This window comes from Mustela nigripes, chromosome 7, assembly GCF_022355385.1.
Source record: "Mustela nigripes isolate SB6536 chromosome 7, MUSNIG.SB6536, whole genome shotgun sequence".
Taxonomy (NCBI): domain Eukaryota; kingdom Metazoa; phylum Chordata; class Mammalia; order Carnivora; family Mustelidae; genus Mustela; species Mustela nigripes.
This window is the reverse complement of record NC_081563.1, coordinates 114,508,605-114,523,029: the sequence shown is the minus strand read 5'-3', so window position 1 is coordinate 114,523,029 and position 14,425 is coordinate 114,508,605. Positions and strand designations below refer to the sequence as shown.

The following is a 14,425-nucleotide window of genomic DNA, read 5'->3' as shown; positions in this document are numbered from 1 at the left end:
TAAATTCTCCCTGAGCAGCTGGGGAATAGGAGAGGGGCAGGGTGCAGGGGAGATGGGTAGGCAGTGATCCCAGGATACACTGGTCATCAATGCTGCTCAGGGTGAAGCGGGTGTTGGAGAATCGGGCAAAGCCATCCCGGTACAGCCAGGCTCGAAGCGGGATGTACTGCATCCAGGAGGGAAAGGAGGGACACGCAGAGGAGGGAGTGAATAGGAGCTCTTTTGCTCCTCCGAGCTTTTGCACCTGCTGTTCCCCCACCTGGAATTCCCTTCCTCCCTTCCCGCATCACTCCTTAAGAATCTGCTCCAAAGTCAGCCGCCTCTGATTCTATGCCCTCCCTCCCTGGTGCTGGGAGTAGGAAGAAGATGCAGAAGGGAACAGGTCTCGTCTCTGGTCCATCACTGCAAGCAATACCCCAGCTCAGGGTGTGTCCCTATTCCCCACCAGACAGTAAGCTTCAGGAGCACCGGGGCTGGGCCTGCCTCCCACAGCCCCATGTCCTACGCCTGCATACACTGGCATACCATAAAGGTTTGAATACTGTTGAGTGAGTGGGTTGGGGGAGGGAGCATAGCAACTCCTGGAGCAGGCTCCAGGGCTAGGCTGCCTGGAATTGAACCCCAACTCTGTCAGCCACCAGTGTGACCTTGGGCAAGTCACTCAACCCCTCTGTATCTGTTTCTTCATTTGTAAAATGAAGATAATAATAGAGCCAACCGGGGCGCCTGGGTGGCTCAGTGGGTTAAGTCTCTGCCTACTTGTGATCTCTCTCTCTGTCAAATAAATAAATAAAATCTTTTTTTTATAAGATTTTTTAAAAAAGATTTTTCTTTATTTATTTGACAGATCACAAGAAGGCAGAGAGGCAGGCAGAGAGAGAGAGGAGGAAGCAGGCTGCCTGCCGAGCAGAGAGCCCGATGCGGGGCTTGATCCCAGGACTCTGGGATCATGACCTGAGCCGAAGACAGAGGCTTAAACCCACTGAGCCACCCAGGTGCCCCCAAGTAAATAAAATCTTTAAAAAATAATAATAATAGAGCCAAACTCTCTGGTCATTAGGAAGACTGAATGAAATAAAATCTGCCAAATACCAGGGCATAGTACTTAGTAGGTGCTCAGTAAAAGTTAGCTGTGGTTACCATGGATGGTTGACTGAATAAAGAACAGTTAGAGGGCAAATCCAGACCCTGGGATGGCAAAGTGGGATCTGTCTACCTATCCTCCCCCTTATCCTCAGATGCCCCCTGAGCTCTCCCAGGCAGGCAAAATCAGACAAGCTCACATAAGTGCCCCCCAGAATGGCTTCTGACTCCTGTCTCCCAGTCCAGCTGTTCCTTACCTGTGGCTGGAGGAGGGGACCCTCTTAGCTACTCACCGACATCACCAGCACATAGACACGTAGGTCAAACTTGCGGCCTGTGAGACAAGGAAATAATTTATGCAACAAATACCAACTGTGTACCCAGCAGCGTGCTAGGTTTGCAGGTTATAATGATGGACAGACAGAGGCGAACGCCAATAAAGGCACACAAGGTACAAGGAGAGGGTGACTGGCGGGGAAAGGCCAGATGCCTGAGTGGCTCTGTTAGGCCTCTGCCTTTTGCACAGGTCATAATCTTGGGGTCTTGGGATGGAGCCCAGCCTCAGGCCCCCTCCTAAGCTAGGACCCTGCTTCCCTCTCTCCCACTGCCCCTCCCCGGCACCCCTCCCTGCTCATGCTGTCTCTCACTAGCTCGATCTCTCTCAAATAAATAATTAAAATATTTGTTTTTGTAAAAAAGCCAAAAAATCTTTTTTCTTTTCCTTTTTTTTTTTTTTTTAAGATTTTACCCACGTATTTGTCAGAGAGAGAGAAGACAAGCAGGGAGAGTGGCAGGCAGAGGGAGAGGTAGAAGCAGGCTCCCTGCTGAACAAGGAGCCCAATGCGGGACTCTATCCCGGGACCCCAGGATCACGACCCATGCCGAAGGCAGAGGCTCAACTGACTGAGGCACCCAGGTGTCCCATCAAATAAACAAACAAAATCTTAAGAAATGCTGGGGAAATGCTGAAGAGGTGGGATCAAGGAGGCTTCACGGAGAAGTGGTGACCTAGAGGAAGAGAGGCGCCCTCCTAGCCCGGAGGGGTGGACCGTGAGCCTTGGGGCAGGAGGCCCAGAGGGGGCAGAGTCAGTGAGGTCAGCAGAGGCCAGTTTTGAGGGAGTTCGTGTGCAGTTTTTGGATTTTGTTTTGCCAACCATGGGAAACCCCTGAAGGGAACCTTGTCCCTCTGTTACTGTGTTGGTGTGTAGCACAGGGGACCAGAGCAGCAGTGGGAACCAGTGAGGACATGAGGGGACAGTGGCCAGAACCGGGGTGGAGGTGGTCAGACGGATTCAAGAGCTGTCTGTGAGCCTGATGGAGGTCAGAGTGGGGAGAAACAGAGACCGACATACCCAGAATGGTCTCCGACTTCTGGCTTAACAACCAGGGCTGGAGGGGCTGGGGACATTGGGGACGCTGGGAAATGAGTTGCATGGCAGGGTGAGGGTGAGCTTGGATTTCAGGCTTGCTGTTGGGTTGAGTTGCTGGGAGGTGCCCACGGGGGCATGCCACATGCTGTGGGACATCAGGATCCGGGGTGTCAGGGTGATGTCTCAGCTAGAGACAGAAAGCTGGCATCTCTGGCATCTGGGGGGGGGTGTTTAAAGTCATGAGAAAGGATGGGGTCACTGGAGGAGGGAGAGGTGAGAGCAGCCATGCAGCTCCTACGCTGTTCTGGGCAGAGGCTTCCATCTCACCTCCTATCAGGTAGGGGTTTTCAATATAGCGCTGAGCCACGTAGTTCTCCACAGGGATCTCATCCTTTTGGTCGTCAGAACTTCTTGCATCCTAGTTGTGATAATAACTATTATTAACATTTATGGAACATTCCCTGTATAGGAGGCTTTCTGTTAAGTACTCTCCTTGGGGCCTATCAATCCCTATCAGAGAAGTACTCATGCTATCCCCGGTTTATAGATGAAAACCTGAAGAACAGAGAGGGGAGTGACTTGTTCAAGGTCACACAGCCATGCAGTGGTAGACCAGTAGCCTGGGCCCAGAGCCTTGGCATTTAACCTCCAGACCTGTGCCATCCATTTATATTTAAAAGATGAAAAGTAAGTGAAATTAAGTACTCCCACATGGATGAACCTTGAGGACATTATGTTAAGGGAAATAAGCCAGACACAAAGGACAAATGCTGTTTGAGTCCCCTTAGAGGAGGTCCCTAGAGTGGTCAGATCCCCAGAGGAGGAAAGTAGAAGGGTGGCTGCCAGGGGCCAGGGTGGGGAGAAGAAATAGAGAGTTAGTGCTTCTTGAGGGCAGAGTTCTGAAAGTAGATGAAAGCGTTCTAGAGGTGAACGGTGGTGACAGTTGCGCAACAATGTTAATATAATTTATGCCACTAAATGTTACACTGAAAAGTAGTCCAAATGGTAAAGTTTACGTATGTAAAAGAAAGAAAGGGAAAGAAGTTTAAAATCCAGCCCTCGGGCGCCTGGGTGGCTCAGTGGATTGGGCTGCTGCCTTCGGCTCAGGTCATGATCTCAGGGTCCTGGAATCAAGCCCCAAGTCAGGCTCTCTGCTTAGCGGGGAGCCTGCTTCCCACCCCCCTCTGCCTACTTGTGATCTGTCAAATAAATAAATAAAAACTTAAAAAAAAAATCCAGCCCTCAAGCAGCACCAGCTTTTCATGTGCTCAATGTCAGCACCATGGCTAGTGGTCTCCAGGCTGGGGAAAGCACAGACACACCCCCTTCCCCCACTCTGTAGAAGGTTCCATGGGTCAGCGCTGCCTGTAGCACCACACAGATGCCCAAGGACATTCCTGTCCCTTCTCTCCCTACAAGTTCTCTCCCTGCCAGCCCAGCTCAGGAAGACAGAACGCCTTCTTTCCCTGCTGTGCAGCACCCTACAGTCTGCTAAGCCCTTTCTCACCCACTGCCCCCCTTCACAGTATTCTTGTGAGGAAACTGAGGCCCCAAAGCAAGTGTCACACACTTGGTGAGGTCACACGACAGCCCATTGGCAGGGAGCCCCTGGAAGTCAGGGTTCCTGGCCCCCAGGGCAGAACTTCCTACACTTACTGTCACCCCCATCCCAAGGTAACCGGGCCTTCCCTTCCTGGGCGCGGGACCACCCCCTGCCTGTACTCACATGGCTTCCAGAAGGATTGACAGTGCTGCGGGCTGGCGGGGCTTCTAAGCTAGTGAGCTTCTTTCCTGCGGTACCCTGCCGGTTTCATGGGAGGAATCGGGAGATGCAGGGGAGGGCGAAATTCACTGAGTACCAGCTCATGCGGCAGGTGCTGGTTGTGTAGGGGGTCATCCTGCCCTTTTCACTCGCCCTGCACTATTAGCCTCTCCAAGGTTCAGAGGGGCTCAGCAATTTTCCCAAGACCACAGAGCTGCTGAGTGGCTGAGACAGCACTGGACCCAGGATTTCCGCTAACACCACATCTGGGGTAGGGATGGGGGGGTGGGGAGGGAGGGAGCTACCTCAGGCTCAGCCTAGGATCTGCAGGAAGCAGGAAGAGTTGGCCAAACTCTCCCTGGCCAGGAGAGCAGGAGGCCTGGGTACAGAGGCCATGTTCTCAGGTTTTAGTCATAATAACTCATTGCGTCCTCAGCAGGTCCTATTACTACTATCCCCTATTTCCCTGGGCACAGACAGGTGAAGTATCTTACCCAAGGTCACACAGCTATTAAGGGGAAAAATCAAGATTTAAACCCAGGCTATCTGGCTTTGGAGACCCCCTTCCCAGGGGTCTGCTCCAGAGCCTCCCTGCCCGCCCTCCAAGCTTTGAAGGAAGGAGTGGGGGCCCCTCATTGCAGCAAGGGCAGAGGGAGGTTTCGGGAGCAAGGGGGAGAGGTAAGCTCACCTTCCTCCAGTCCATGATGTCCTTCAGCCTCCGGAAGAGGAAGATGCCCTTCCCCTGAGAGCGCGCTACCTGGGGTGTTGAGGAGGACAGAGAGGGCGGCCCTTAGCTCCATGTGGCTCCTTGTCGGCCGGAGTGCCTGGGGCACCTCCCCACCATTTCTTCCTCTCTGCCTTTCCCATGGGCTTCCAGCTCTCCCCAGAGGAATGGCTCGGCCCAGCACCGTGGGGCCTGGCCACAGAGAAGGCTCTAAGCCTGGCACGAGGGAGAGGAAGTGGGGAGGAAACAGAGGCCCACTTCGCTCACAAAGGCATACAGTGGCATGAATAATACAAAAGAGCAGACAATTAAAAAACCATTTCTAACAGTCTTGGGAACACATCATCCAATTCTTTTTTTTGGAAATCAATTTGCCTTCCTAATTAGGTTTTGCTTCAACTAATACTGATCAGTCTGCCTTTACTGAATCCGGCATGGATAATTCATAAACTTCACAGAGTCTAGGGGCTGGAAACATCTTTCATATCATGCAGAGCAGTCAGCGCCAAAGGCATTACTCGCTCCGTGAAATCCCTCTGTGATGGTCACCTGCCTGGCCTTGCCTGACCACAGTGCAGGGGAGCTCACTACCCTCCCCCACCTCCTGCCACAGCCCATCTGTTGCAGGACAGCACTATACAGCAGTCATCCCAAAGGCATATACTAGGTGACTACTGTGTGCTGGGCATGATGCACTCACAGTGACCTAGACCTCACGGAGCTTTCATAGCCTAACCTCTGTTGAGCTCAGATTTGCCAGCCTGCCTCTGGCCTATAGGGCCTCCCAAAACAAATCTGATCCCTGGGCCCCAGAACAGCCCTTTGATCATCTGTAGCCACGAGCAGGTCCCCCCAAGTCTTTGCACCCAGAGAATGCAAACTCTCTTTTCCCTCTGCTCTCCTCTGAGCATGGCCCAGGTGGCCAGTGTGAGGTTCTCTGTACAATGTAGGGGCAGGTGGAGTGGTCAGGTACGGCTGTCCAGGTTGCCCACTGCATGAAGGGCTCCCAGTCCTGAGAGCAATAGGAGCCGAAACCCAGCCCTGCTATGCCGGCAGCGCTGCGTGTCTGATTCCGGGTTGTGGACACCGAGAAGACAGGGTGCTGTCTTCTGGAGGCTATGGAGGACCGCTAGTGGCTCAGGGGACGCCTCCTGGGCACTGCTATTTTGGAAAGCCCCTTCTCAGTGCGCATAAGGGCTTCCAACGGCTCATGGCCCTGCGAAAAACTTAAATTCACTTCGCAGAAGCAGCTCACCCAGTGTAAACAAAGAAAAGTCACTCAACTTCATTAGTCTCATGGAAATGCACATGAAAATCCCAAGAAGATACCACTCCATGTTCCTTGAGTTAAACAGAGAAAGACAATTATTTGTGGAACATAAGGAATAGCACAAAGGACATTAGGAGAAGGAAGGGGGAAATGAAGCAGGGGAAATCAGAGGAGGAGACGAACTATGAGATACTGTGGACTCTAAGAAACAAACTGAGGGTTTTAGAGGGGAGGGAGGTGGGGAGCGGGAGAGCCTGGTGATGGGTATGGAGGAGGGCATGGATAGCACAGAGCACTGGGTGTTACACCCAAACAATGAACCATAGAACGTGACGTCAAAAACTGATGATGTATCGTATGGTGACTAACATAATAAAAAATTATATTAAGGGCACCTGGGTGGCTCGGTGCGTTAAGCCTCTACCTTCAGCTCAGGTCATGATCTCAGGGTCCTGGGATCGAGCTCCCCACACCGGGGTCTCTGCTCAGCAGGAAACCTGCTTCCCCCTCTCTCTCTGCCTGCCTCTCTGCCTACTTGTGATCTCTCTGTCAAATAAATAAATAAAAATCTTAAAAAAATTTTTTTAAACCATAAGGAAACTCAAAAAAATAAAATTAAATTAAAAACAATCAGTGGGGTGCCTGGGTGGCTCAGTCGGGTGAGCAACTGACTCCTCGTTTCGGCTCAGGCCGCCATCTCGCGGTGGTGAGATTCAGCCTCATGCCAGGCTCTGTGCTCAGTGTGGAGTCTGCTTCAGATTCTTTCTCCCTCTCTCTGCCCCTCCCCGATCTCTCTCTCTCTAAAATGAATACATAAAATCTTTTTTTAAAAGATTAAAACAATGAAAAACAAACAATAGCCAGTGTCAGTGAGGCTGTGGGGAGACTGTGCAGCACCCTACAGTCTGCTAAGCCCTTTCTCACCCACTGCCCCCCTTCACAATAATCTTGTGAGGAAACTGAGGCCCCAAAGCAAGTGTCACACACTTGGTGAGGTCACACGACAGCCCATTGGCAGGGAGCCCCTGGAAGTCAGGGTTCCTGGCCCCCAGGGCAGAACTTCCTACACTTACTGTCACCCCCATCCCAAGGTAACCGGGCCTTCCCTTCCTGCACTGCTCACAGCTGCCAGTGGGAGAGTGCACATCATTGGAAACCGGACGGCATCCACGAAAGCTGAACCCAGGACCCCACTCCAGCCCAGAAGGTCCTCTCCTAGGCCCCTACATGGCAGGAATGCGTGCACCTGGGCACCCATGGGCACACGCAGGAATGTCCACGGAAGCACAAGTGCCAGCAGCTCCAGTCTTGAAGCTCCCAGGTGGGTCAAGAGTCACGTGGCGGAACAGGACACAGCAATGGTGACGAGAAGCTTGCAATCACCCACGTCAGTCGGGAGGAATGGTGTGCACACAGCATTGATGGAGAGAGACCAGACCATACCTCATGCTTCCCAGGATATAAAGCACAAAGGCATCTATGCTGTTGGGGCCTGGAGGAGTAGCGAGGGAGAGAGGGTCTCGGGGGAGCTGCTGAGGGGCTGGCGGCTTTGCTCGGTCTATGGCCTCAGAGCTCGTGTGCGCAACTTGTGAAAATTTACCAAGCTGTGCCCCCATAACTCGCGCATATTTTTTGCTGAACTTCAGGGGAGACGTTTGATGAAGTCTCCTGCCTTTTGATCTAGGAGCCCCCCCCCCCCACTCCGCAACCTTCATGGGCTGCCTTCTCTACAGTCATTCCCTCCCTTCTCGCTGGCCAGCAGAGCCCACCTCTCACACGGAGGCCGGAGAGACCACACACCTGTTCTGTCGGCCTCCCTTGCAGCTGTCGGGAACCCCATGACTGGTTCTGGCCAATGAGACCTACAGAGACATCCGCTTGGGGCTTTGGGGCTTCTAAGAATGACTTTCTTCCTTAAAGATATCCTTAAAAATATATAAAAAAAATATATAACCCTTCCTTAAAAAGATCAGCATCAAGGAGGAGGAGGAGGAGAGAGGGAGGGAGAGACAAAGGGATGCCTGGCTCTTTTCCTTCTTTCTTTGAATGCTGTAGTCTGAGGTGGTGAGGCTCACGGCTGTCACACGTGGTGTGACACGGTGACATGTCTGATGGCAGAAAGCCAATAGGCAGAGGCTACAGAGTGATCAGACAAGTAAAGATAAGGAGCCTGGGCTTTGAATGGCATCATTGAGCCCCTCGCTAAGCCTGGAACTTCCTATCTCTGGCTTTCTTATTAGATGAGGTAATAAAATGCCTTTATTGTTTAAAGCATTGTCAGTATGTTAGCAAACATGCCTGTTCCAAGAGCTGCCTTCCTGAGGGAACCATCCTCAACAGGGAAATAAACTTCCTGCTTGGTCATATATCAAGGTTGTTAAGACTGGAAATCACCTACTATCTAGCTCCAGCAGATTGTAGTTTGCAAAAACAGTCCCAAAAATATTTCCAGTTCCATATGTTTTTCCAGAACCTTACTACCCCCACCCTCTGACAAGAGGTGAAGTCGATGTGCCCTCCCCTTGAATCTGGGCGAGCATTTAGGACTGTCTCTACTGATCGCATATGGCAGGAGTGAGGTTGCGTGGATTCCAAGGCTGGGACATCAAGGCAATATAGCTTTCTCCTGGGGGATGGTTGCCCTTGGAAGCTAGCCACCACACTGGGAGGAAGCTCAGGTCATATGGAGAGGCCCACATGGAGGGCAACTGAGTCTTCCCGCCCTCCACCCTGGCTGAGCTCCCAGCCAGCAGCCCGCACCGACTTGCCAGCGAAGGGAGTGAGCCAGCTTGGAAGCGAATCCTTCAGCCCTCGCGGGAGCCATCCCAGCACATGTTGGAGCAGCCAGGAGCCTTCCCTGTCAAGTGCTCCCCAAAGCGGAGGCTCAGGAGCTAAATAAGACATGACTTTCATTTCGAGCCACTGAGTTCTGGGGTGCAGCCATCGAACCCAAGCACTAACGTTGGGGGAATGGTTTATAACAACTGTGGCTGTTTCCTACGCGCCCGGCACCAAGATTTCCGCACCTTAACCTCGTTAAAGCTTTTCCAAAAAATCCTGTAGGTAGGCATTAATACTGTCCCCATTCTGCAGCCAAGGAAACCAAGCAACAAGGCCAAGCACTCTGTTCAAGGTTACCCAACCAGCAGGTGACAAACTCAAGTAGTGAAATCTGCGTCACAAGCCCGAGGCTCACGCACCGCCTGCAAAGGGCCAGGGAGGACACAAAATCACACAACAGACATGGTCCTACTCCTGGGAGTAGCAACCTTACTTGATAATTTGGGAGTTAAAATATATTATTTTTCTAAAAGAGATAAATTAATTGGAAAATAATATGAACAGATTATCAGAATGACTCATACTTTGATTTTGCACCACCTGTGGTCACTCATGACCCTCAGCCCGCTGCCAGCTTCCTGCCCTGCCCCTGGGGGCCATTCATCACGTGGCATTCACTGGGGGTTATAGATGTGATTGGTGGTCTACTCAGCAACCCTGAGTAGGGAAAAATTCCCTTTTTTTCCTCTGCCAACGGAACCCCATTTGTTTTTTGGTTTGTTTAATGTAAGCGCTACCCCCAACGTGGGACTTGAACTCATGACCCTGAGATCAAGAATGACATGTTCCGCGCACTGAGCCAGCCAGGCTCCCCCAAGCACACCCTACCCGGATCAGCTCTTCCCAGGGGGCCTGCCGTCTGGGAGTCTGAGCCCTCCCGGTGGTCCCACGCCCCTGCCGCCGCTTGGATAATTCACGCATGGACCCACAGGTGCAGGGGAAGTCTGCTGCAGTGACCTTTGGGAAGTTCGTGTCTTCTTCAAAAGGGACACGAGACCAGGGTGTTCCTTTATTCCTGCGGCAGGTAGAGGGGTGAGGAGACAAAGCTAAAGGTGTGGCAGCCGCACTGAGACCGCCGAGGGGAGCAGCCAGCCCACTGGGGTGGGGACAGATGACACTGTTTGGCTGCCCACCAAGGCTGTTGAGTCATTCCTGGAATCGACCTCTCACCACTAAAGGAAATGTCCTGGCATCCATAAACTAGAATGAGAAGAACAGTTTTCATCCTAAGCAGATTTTCCCATGGCCTTCCATCATGAATGTGGACAACAGACTACAGTCGTATTGGCCACACCTGTGACTTCACTTTCAAAAGAAACCTCAGTTATTTTTTATACCACGTTACAGTTGTTGCCAATATCTCAAAACATCGTTTACGCTCATTATGACTTTGAAATTGGGCTAACTACGGACCAGCTGTTAGGCTCTCTTTAGCTGTTAATGAAACTTCTACGGCCTCAAGAACATTTCATAGTTGGCGTGGCGGTCCTGGTCCCTTACTAGGGGAGGGTCATGCTGACTGCTGGACCAACGGCCAGCAAGCATCCAGCCATGGGCACTGTGCCTGCCTGGTGCTGTGCCTCTCCTGCAGGGGCTGCTCCTCTCACCAACCGAGGACCATGGGGACAAGAAGACTGGCCCACTCTGGGGAGACAAGGACCTCCTCTGGCCAGAGGCCTTCCCGAGGCTTCTAGATGCTTGTCTTCCTTCCTCTCTCCCACACTAGGGCCTGACAACCGTTCCAGCTCCCCTATTCCCTCCCCCTACTCCTTACAGGCTAAACTCCTGGCATGTTCCATCTTGCCTTGGCATCTGTTTCTCAGGGGACCCACTCACTGTTTAATAACTGTTTTTCAATGTAGTTGCTTCCTTTTATAATCAAATTACTTTATCCTTTTAAAAACATTCTTCTGTGACAGTGTGAAACACAATTTTCATCAGATGCCAAAGAGACCCATAAGAGCCCCTGGCGTCTTGTTTGAGCTCCCGTTAGCTGGGGCTTTTGGTATGTGCTGCCCAAAGCACCCCCGAACTCTTAGAAGATTGCAATAAAAAGGTTTGAGAAGCTCTGATGGGGTAAACTTGAGAAACAGAAGGTTAAATCCTGCTCTTCCTGTCTGCAGTTTGGACAGAGGCCCCCAGAGCTGGGAGCATCTTAGTGGTTGCCCAGGACACTCACAGCCCTGAGTGAAATGTTCAACCAGATCTGCGGACATGGAGGGACTGATGGACAGGCCCTAGGACAGATGGACAGGCCTGGGCCCTGACAGCCAGCACCTGCCTCCTCCCGCTGCCCCAAGCCACGTGAGGGAGGCTAGATGGCAATTGTGGTCCCAGGTTCTGGGTCCTGTCTACCTCCTGCCAATCCAGAGGGCCTGAGGTACAGGGGAGAATGTTCAGATGGAAAGGAAGTTTGGATCGATGCCATTTTTACATCACCTGGCAAACCCAGGGGCTTGTTCTTACAATCTGAGAGCGATAGCAAAGCTCCAAGATGGGCTGGGGCTCAGGCTCTGTGGGAGGAGGGGTCCCTGAGGGTGACATGGAGGGGACAATGCTGCTTATTCCCTTCAGAGTCCAACTCGCCCCCTCATTGCCCCTGCTCTGCTGCTGCTAAAGAGGAAGAAGAAGACTCAGCAGGCCCTAGGGAACCGCGCAGAGGAGACGCCAGAGGGGAAGGAAGGCTCGTGGCTGCCCTCCCCAGCCCCGCCACGGCAACTATGTGAAAACTCTTATGTGTGGGTGCAAGGACAACACGGCTCACAAACACAGGCCTTGTGGAAAGAGTGGAGGGATTTGGTATTTTTTTCCCTCTGTTTTCTAAATTTGGAGTAATGTCCTATTTTTTTTTTTTTTTTTGGTTTTTTTTACATTTTCCTACCCCAAAGGAATCCACACAACAGGATCTGTTGATTGATTTTGCACCGCCTAATACCCTAGCCCAGTGGTTGTCAGCTCCATTGCTCTGGAGAACCCTGGCTACTGTATCTGGGACACCGTTAGAATTGCAAATTCTTAACTCACCGCCCCCCAGCCCAGGCCTACTGAATCAGACACTAAGGGATGGAGGAAGGGCTTTAATAAGCTCTCCAGAAAATTCTGATGCGCTCTCAGGTTTGAGAATTACTTCTCTACAGTCTCGGTCCTCAAAGTGTGGTCCCGGGACCAGCTGCAGGGGCCTCACCTGGGAGCTGGTTAGAAACGCGGACTTTCAGGCCCCACCAGGTTCTGCCTTGAACCAGAGGCCCAATGATTGTGTGCGTGGTGGGTTTGGGAAGCACTGACCTCACGCTTTCCAGCGGCAGGGGGAGAGAGGATGTTGCCGGAAATCACAGTTAAAATGGTTTCATGCCTGGATACCTAAGGGCCAAGCCCTTTGTATCACGTGTATAACTCAGGTTTGTCATGTGTTATCCCTTCGTTGGATTCTCTCCCAACCCCGCCATGCAGGTACATTCGTCAATTGCGCTTAGCGCCGATGAGGATGCAGACCCAGAGGGGCTGAGGAACCCGCTCGGGGTCAGCTGGCTCACAAGCAGCAAGGACAGAGAGCCCAGAGCACCCACTCTCCGCACCCCACACCCCAGACACGGTGTCGCAGCTCTGCGGGGGCAAGAACGCTCGCCTGCCGCCAAGATGCCGCCTCTTAATTACAGCCATCTTGCGTCTGCCTCTAACAAAGGCCGTGGGCTGGGAAAGGAATCAACTTAATATGCGACTGCTCGTCCCAATTAGCACAAACTACCATTTGTCTCTCGGAGGATAATGCTGGGAGCTGGAACCGCCCAGTGGGCTGCAGTTCTCATCTGCCTAACCCCTTCCACTCTGGCTGCAAAGAAGGGGATGCTAGGCTCTCCGCAGGAGAGGGACAGGAGCAGGAGGTCCCAGTAAATGGCTGCCTGGGACCTGGCTGGGAGCATCCTCAGATTTCGTCTGCCCTTCCAAGCACCTGCGCTGTCGACTGCACATCAGCCAACACTGGCCCTCGTTCCCAGCTGCACCAGGAAGGGCTGCCCCCAACTCTGCTCTGCACAGCTCCCTTCCTGGAGCCTGTGCCCAACCCTGGGAAATAGTAGGGGGCTTTGCTTATGCCATTCAAGGCTCTGGTGGCTTTGTGGTGAGAAAGCAGCCCTGGCACAAGGAGGGACCGAGGGGCTGGTGGGTACTTGCTACCCGTGGCCTCCACTCAGTTTCTGGATCCCTTGAGAGCTACCTCTGGATGCAAAGCCTTCATCCCTCTTCCTATGTCTGCCCTTCTCCAGGCTGACCCTCTGCATCCTTCAGGCCACGGCCAATACTAATCCTTTCAGTAACAATAACCACAGCAGCGGCTGTGACTTATGGAGGGCTTCATGCACGCTCTGCCTGCGGTGATTCACTTAGTCACCCAACAGCATTATGTGCCAGGGACTGCAGCCTCACTTTGCAGATGGGGAAACTGCAGCACAGAGAAGTTAAGTGACCTGCCTGGGGTCACACAGCTAATAAGGGGTCCAGGCAGTATTTGAATCAAGGGGTTTGGCCTCAGAGTCCAGTCTCCCTTCAGAAAAGCCTGCCAGGCAGCGGGGAGCCTCCTACTGTTTCCTCTCTACTGACACTTAACACAGCACGAGACATGCAGGCGTCCTCTGTTTTGTCTGCCACCAAGGAAGGCAGAGACCCACTTCCAGCTTGCTGAGGGCTGCGTCCCCAGCGCCTAGTCTGGCATGTGGCAGGTGTTCCATGAGTATTTATGGAATGTCTGAATACACGGGTCTCATTCTCCTCCTCTTTGAAATGAGGTAATAGCTCCTCCCAAGGGCCATCCCGGGACCCGGGCAGCAGAGGGAAAGTGCTGGGCATGGCTTGACACCGGTTCCTCTCGGGGAACTGAGCTCCAGCAAGCCTCATGATTCCCTGCCCCAGTATCCTGAGGATCACTTGTTCATCTAGTAAACATGCATTGAGCACCTACTATGTGCTAGCTGTCATAGCTGCTGGGTCCACACATTGCAAAGAGGAGACGAAGTCAGCCCTCGGGGGGAGGCAGATGGTGCCTCCAAGGCTGATTTTGCCAGGCAGAGCTCTCTCCTGGGATGCCCCATGAGGGACCCCTGCTCTGTCTGGTGCCTGGGAAGCCCTCCCTCCCACCGCCCCCTCCCCCTGCTCCGGGCACTGCGCACGCACGGGCTTCATGATCCAGGTGATTCCCGGGTTTTTGCGGAACTCCTCCACAAACAGGTGGTACTCGCACGGCATCTCAAAGGTTTTGGGGAAGAAGTCGCACTTGGCTGCCTCCAGCTTTCCGGCCTCGCGCTCCAGTTGTTTCCGGAATCGCTTCAGGTTCTTGACCATGTAGTTCTTGCGGGTCAGCTGCGCAGCAGGGTGCGTGAGCA

General features: G+C 52.7%; 1 protein-coding gene across 3 annotated transcripts in view; it reads right to left on the bottom strand.

Annotated features, from left to right (window-relative positions):
• Positions 1–14,425, bottom strand: part of TTLL9 (tubulin tyrosine ligase like 9) — a 41,569-nt gene that overhangs the window by 13,581 nt on the left and 13,563 nt on the right. For 2 of the 3 annotated variants that reach the window (XR_009405678.1, XM_059407951.1), the window contains exons 5-10: positions 14,217–14,402; positions 4,904–4,972; positions 4,180–4,254; positions 2,781–2,871; positions 1,377–1,417; positions 79–166 (exon numbers count right to left, since the gene is read on the bottom strand). Coding sequence is in view for 2 of the 3 variants with exons in the window: in XM_059407951.1 (XP_059263934.1) it covers positions 79–166; positions 1,377–1,417; positions 2,781–2,871; positions 4,180–4,254; positions 4,904–4,972; positions 14,217–14,402 (550 nt within the window). In the remaining variant the exon portion in view is untranslated. The remainder of the gene's footprint in view (positions 1–78; positions 167–1,376; positions 1,418–2,780; positions 2,872–4,179; positions 4,255–4,903; positions 4,973–14,216; positions 14,403–14,425) is intronic. The other variant, XM_059407952.1, reaches the window with a different exon arrangement.